Raw genomic sequence first — 6,000 nt, 5'->3', positions numbered from 1 at the left:
GCCTTTGTTTTCCCATGTGTCTTCTCTGGTCCTTTCTACTGTGTGTGTGTGTGTGTGTGTGTGTGTGTGTGGTTCTGGTGGTGGCAACAAGTGACAATGTGTATACGTGCGTATATGCCCACACACACACACGTGTATTTGTGTCTGTTTTGGCCTTGATATTTTGGTACTTCACTTCGTTAGGTACACACATTGAGATTACATGTACAGACACATAGGCATCATTCCATTTGACTACTCAACACACATCATGCCAGTCTCTAAGCCTCCAAGCATTTACAACAAGTTAAATGTTTTCTTAAAAGTAAAAGACGCACAGGATATCTCAGGAGGCCAGCAGTCTGTGTTCAAGATGACACATTTTTGAGATGCTCCAGAAGATAGCTCTGGCTGATGTGTTCTTGAAGGAAGATATGTTTTCTATTAGGTAGACTGCTGAGAAGTGTGTAGATGGTGTGTAGGCAACAGATGTATAGATAGCAAAGAAGTGTCAAGGATTCTTGAAGATGGATGTGAGATGTTGAGGGTAAATGTGAGTTTTAGAAGATGAAGTTTAGTTCTAGAAGGCAGATGTTTGTTTAGAAGACAGAAGTGTCTCCAGATTCAGACACAGGCACTCCGCGACCTGTTGGTTTGCAGCCAAGTGATCTCAACATGCGTACTAGCCTGCGTCGAAACTTCACATTCACAAAAGCATATAGCACAGGATTAACACAGCAATGGAGGAGGCCCAGTGTATATGTGGCAGCAAGTGAAACATCCAAGGCCTCAGTGCTGTCACAGGAGCCATGTGTATTTAGGCTCCGTCCATTGCTATGGAAGGTGTCCACCATGAGGGTGATGTTGTAAGGCGTCCAGCAGATGAAGAAGGCCAGCACCACGGCCAGGAACACCCTCACAGCCCCCTGCTTCTGCAGGCCCTGGGAACTGCGCTGCAGTCGCAGGAGGATGCAAGAGTAGCAGAACAACATTATCACAGCTGGGAGAAGGAAGCCCAGTACATGGTGGAGCAGACGGAAAGCCTGACGCCACTCGGGTGCTGGATAGTGGTAGGTGCATTCCGCTCTGTTATCCTGCCTTATGTCCCTCTGTGCCTCCAAATACAGCCAATCAGGGATGGACAGAAGGAAGGAGAAAAGCCAGACAGCCACACAGCTGCTCTGAACCACCCAGAGCTTTGCACGGCGTGGACGGTGGACAGGTAGCAGTCTATGCTGATGCAAGCCAGCAGGAAAATGCCACAGTAAAAGTTGATCTGGGGAGTAAAAAACAGAAACAGAGAAATGGTAGAGTGTTTTTAAAGGCATGTCATCAGAGTTTTTCCACTGTTATGAGAAGGAACTTAAACTCTTAAACTCCACTACCAAAACCAAACCAGAACCAAACCTTTCTCAGAGTAAAACTCAGCACCTGATCTCTGGACCTCAATTCAGATGACTTCTTTCTCTTACCTTAAATAGAGCTCCACTAAGTTTGCAGAATGCTGTTTCGAAGATCCACCCCTGAGCTGCCTCCACAGCCCAGAAAGGCAGCGTGAGCAGCAGCAGAGTGTCGGCCACACCCAGGTGCATAACGAAGGTGTCTGTCACACTCCAGCTCTGCTTCTTCTGCCACAGAATGGCCAGGACCAGCCCGTTACCCAGCAACCCCAGAACCAATGCCAGAGAGTACAGGGTGGGGATAAGGATTCTCTCAAATTGTATACTGCTCAACTGGTCACACACCAACCCTTCACAGCAGTCAGTATGGTCATAGCTAGAGTTGCTGTCAAAGTAGCTGTAGTTGAAATCTCCAAATAATTCATCTGCATTGAAGGTCATCTTGTCCTCTGCACTGTATGCCTGTAAGTGAATCAGTTTGTTCATTTAGTCATTGCATAAGGCATTCTAACAGTACACACATACTGTAATTGGAGTTTCGGATATACAGAATATAGGACAGTGCTGCCTGTAGGAGCAGTTATCTGCCAGGTGCATGTGACTGGCTGAACTTCACTCTCTGAGTAATTCACTCAGTGAAGACAGATTGGAGAATTAGCCTCATTCATTTCTTCTATTCATTGATATTGAATAATTCCCTACAATATTATGTTTTCATAACACCATGTACAATGAGAGATACTCCAAAGGGAGACATGTTTGGTCATAGGTGAATTGACAACAATATCAGAGCATGTCAAAATCATCAGAGTGTCTGAAAATACCCTCAGAGACTCCCGGGGGTTAACTGATTTTGTTATCTCCAACCACCATAGACTGTAGGATAGAAAGATGTATAGGTCTACTGCAGGGGTGTCAAGACTGCAGTCCTGTGGGGTCCAATATACGGTCTCTTTTCTTATCAACGAACTAAATGCGATCCCTGATTGGCTGAAGGTACACACACACACACTCACACATTTTCCAGGCAAAAAATCAGCCTGTTATCAAGAGATGACCCACTAGACAGACAATTCTGACTTTTGGTTCTCCTGTAACTGGTCCAAGTCATGACAAGTAACAAAAACAGAGTAAATCAGTCTCAGATCTACTGCTTGTTTAAGATAATTATGTTTCCTGGATTCAGACAGAGTTTTTTTTTAAAGAAATGCATTGATTCATATAGCATATAATGTAATTACTGTGCTTGTAGAGACAAAATGGTTCAAAATCAGTTCACCAGTACACAGATCCCCTTAACCATTAATTTTAGAATCACAGAGGACAGAAAGTGTGTATTAGAGCAGGGAGAATACACAGAGACCTCTTAAATTAACTACATTAAGAGGACAGTCTGTGTGTATTGGAACAGAGAGAATACATTACCTTCATGAGAGAGATGCAGGAGTGGAGTTCACTACAGCACTGAGTAAAACACTCTGTAATCTTTACCACAGCAAATCCCCAGTGTTACACTCACACTTTTATAGACAACCTGTGTGCGTGCGTGTGTGTGTGTGTGTGTGTGTGTGTGTGTGTGCTACCACACATACCTTCTCAGTGTCTCCCATTGTCATTCCGGGCTTTGTATGCAAACCAGACACAGAAGGAATGTATTTGGGGTTTTTTTTTTTCAAGACTGAGTGTGGCAGTAAGAACGTCTCAGCTGGATCTGGTTTGTCCCCAGAACTAGAGTGAGTTGACACTTCTCCAAAGCCTCCAGTCGTTTAGGTGGACTTAAGATCTTCACTGTGGTTGAGGTGTGAAGATCAGACCATGTTACCAGTACAGACATCATACAACACAACATATGAAACCACTTCAGATACACTCATCTTTTCAGTTTATTTCTATATTCTGATATTTCTCTTTCAGTCTCGCTCTCTTCCTCCTTAACACTCCAAATAATCTCAGAATTCAGCATTATTATAGTTAGTAAGATTAAGTAGTAAATATCTTGAAGAAGACTACTTGGTAAATATCTTACTAAATAAATAGATGAGTATTGTCCTGTAGAGGACTAGAACTGAGACTGTACATTCTGTGGTGTGAGTTTGTGACCCTGTCGCCTGATTCTCAGAAAATTCACTCATCTCCAGAACAGCATTTAACAGCCACACTTAACGACACACATACTGTCAATGTCTTTTAGAGAGAAAAAAAAAATTAAACGACATCAAACGTCTCCATAATCCCACCATTTGTCAAAAGATTGTAATACATGATTACGCTACAGAAATATGACAATATACAATATTTCCCTTGAGTAGAGACATGGGATGAGTACATTACCCGTGCGTTCAGCTGTGTAGCCACGTCGTGTTATTCTTGGTGTGGCTTCTGTTTTCTTGATGTCCAGTTGTACCATTACTCAGAAGTTTCAGTTTCACTTCACTTGCTGATGTTCGTGCCCTTCCCAGTTCCCTAATCAGTCACTCACTCACATGGTCTGAGGTTTTTTTGTTTTGCTTTCACTAACTTTGACAGTTAAGAGGGAAAAGAAAAATCATTCATTTCCTATGTAGAATTGCAGACCACATACGAATGGGTCCGAACAAGCGCCGTGCGAAGAAATTCAAGTCCGACAGAGGTCCGCATGCATTGAAAAATTTGAACTTGTACGACAGATCCAATCTGACAGTCCTCCCGTAAGATAGCGGTGCTACGGTTATGTTGTAAAGAATCATTACAAATGCTATATTATCTGCTATTATTAGCACATTTTAAAAATTGTCAAGTAGAGAAAAAACAGCGTTCTATAGTCCATAGTGATCCATAGTGATAGTGATCCACAAGCACAATATAAATTCGTATTGTAAAAAAGAAATGAACAGTGTGGCAGCAATCTACCAGTTGTGCGAGCAGTAGCAGTAGCAGCATCTCAGCTAAGGTATCGAAAATCATCAGATCGTTGACTGAAAGAGTCAATGTAATATCGCATCGTGATGAAACTTGGGATTTACTCCCCTAGTAAGGAGTGAAAATGCATGATGTGTGTGTATATGTGCATGTTCGTGTGTGTGTGTGGGTGTGTGATTGTTTGTGCGTATGTGATTGTGTGTGTGTGTACCATGTATTGCTATCTTTGCGGGGACCGGTAAGTCCCTAGTACGATAGCATAATCTGAAAAAAAAAGCCAAAATGCTGTTTCCCCTCTAGGAGAACAATGTTTTTCTGAACTGTATCGTTGTTACAGATAAAACAAAATGTATCAAAACATTTCTTTGGTTAAGGTTAAGGTTAGAGTTAGGGTTAAGGATAGGTTGGTATTCTTTAGTTACAGAATAACGGGAGTCAGTGGGAAGTCCCCACTAGGATATGAGCACAAACTTGTATGTGTGTTTGTGTTTATGTGGTGTGATCCTTACATACTTTCTTCTCAGTAGCTGTTTTCACATATGCACTACGGACTATAACCTCAGAATCAGGTTCGCATTATGTCCGAAGTTGCCCTTTCACACATGCTGCACACAGCAGCAGATAGTCCGAGTCAGATGCTTTCACACATACTCGAAATACTCCGTTTGGTTTAGGTGTTTGGGTAGCGCGTGCAGGAGGCAGGACATGGCGGAAAAAGTACTCTGTGAAAATCGTGGCCTTTTGTTTATAACAATTCAAAACAAGCGGACGAGGCTACCGACTTTTGTCTGACGATTCCGGCGTCGGCCCTCACCGATAGAAGTTCCTGAATCTCATGGTCTCTCCAGTTAGACATTTTCATTGGTGTCTTCATGTAAATGACCCTTCTTCTTCACCCGTTACCCTGTTTCTGTTCTTCCGGTGTTTTGCACCAGTCACATGTTAGAAACGACATCAACACGCCCACTTGCTCACTGTGCATACTCCGGAGTATAATCTGCTCTTTTCACACATGGACCCAAACGAAGAGAAAACGGAGTTTGTACTAAGGGGCTGGTAGAATAAACTCCGTTTAGAATCCGAGTTGACTGATTCGGTCATTTTTTTTCACACGTGCATCCCCTCCGGTTAGAATCCCAATCATTTTAGGGTTGCAGTGCGTGTGTTAAAGGAGCTAGTGTCTCTCATTGTCACTCTGGGCCTTGTGTGTAAACCAGTTTAAGCCTAAACCATGTGACTTCACTGAGCTGAGAGGAACTGAGGGAAGTGAAAACAGCTTTTCTTTTAAAACTTTTAAAACTTGTTTGAGATTATTGTAACTCCTGACTCAATCATGAGTCAAGAATTTCCCAGAATGAGATGGAATTTCCTGTGTTTGAAAAGCAGAACAGAATCAGATTGTCTGATGAAGCTGGTAGCATGGCTGCTTTGGACTATGGTCAATGCCTTTTATTTTCATTCAGTTAGGGAATAAACACTAAGAAATGTTGCTGAGCCTGTTTTGGTCAACAACATACAGCATATTTAATCTAATATTATGAATCGACTCTATAGCATATACCTGAGACAACATTCAATGAATGAAATCTGCTATATCCTGTCCACAAAGTTCCTCTAGAAGTATTTATTTTTACATAGTGGCAAAAAATGTCACCTTGAAATAAGTGTACGATACCATTTTAAAATAATGCATGACACAGCACAGTAGCCACTTGATAACTGG

The 6,000-nt window shown here is 42.2% G+C and overlaps 1 protein-coding gene across 1 annotated transcript; it reads right to left on the bottom strand.

Annotated features, from left to right (window-relative positions):
• Nucleotides 1-578: 578 nt before the first annotated feature.
• Nucleotides 579-1,820, bottom strand: LOC115821765 (C-X-C chemokine receptor type 3-like). Its single transcript, XM_030785560.1, is given in 3 exon segments — nt 579-1,177; nt 1,180-1,255; nt 1,452-1,820. Coding segments are annotated over 3 exon segments (1,044 nt in total).
• Between the last annotated feature and the right edge of the window lie 4,180 nt (nt 1,821-6,000).

Source organism: Chanos chanos, chromosome 9 (assembly GCF_902362185.1).
Source record: "Chanos chanos chromosome 9, fChaCha1.1, whole genome shotgun sequence".
Taxonomy (NCBI): Eukaryota; Metazoa; Chordata; class Actinopteri; order Gonorynchiformes; family Chanidae; genus Chanos; species Chanos chanos.
The sequence above is the reverse complement of the archived record's forward strand: the minus strand, read 5'-3'. Positions and strand labels throughout refer to the sequence as shown.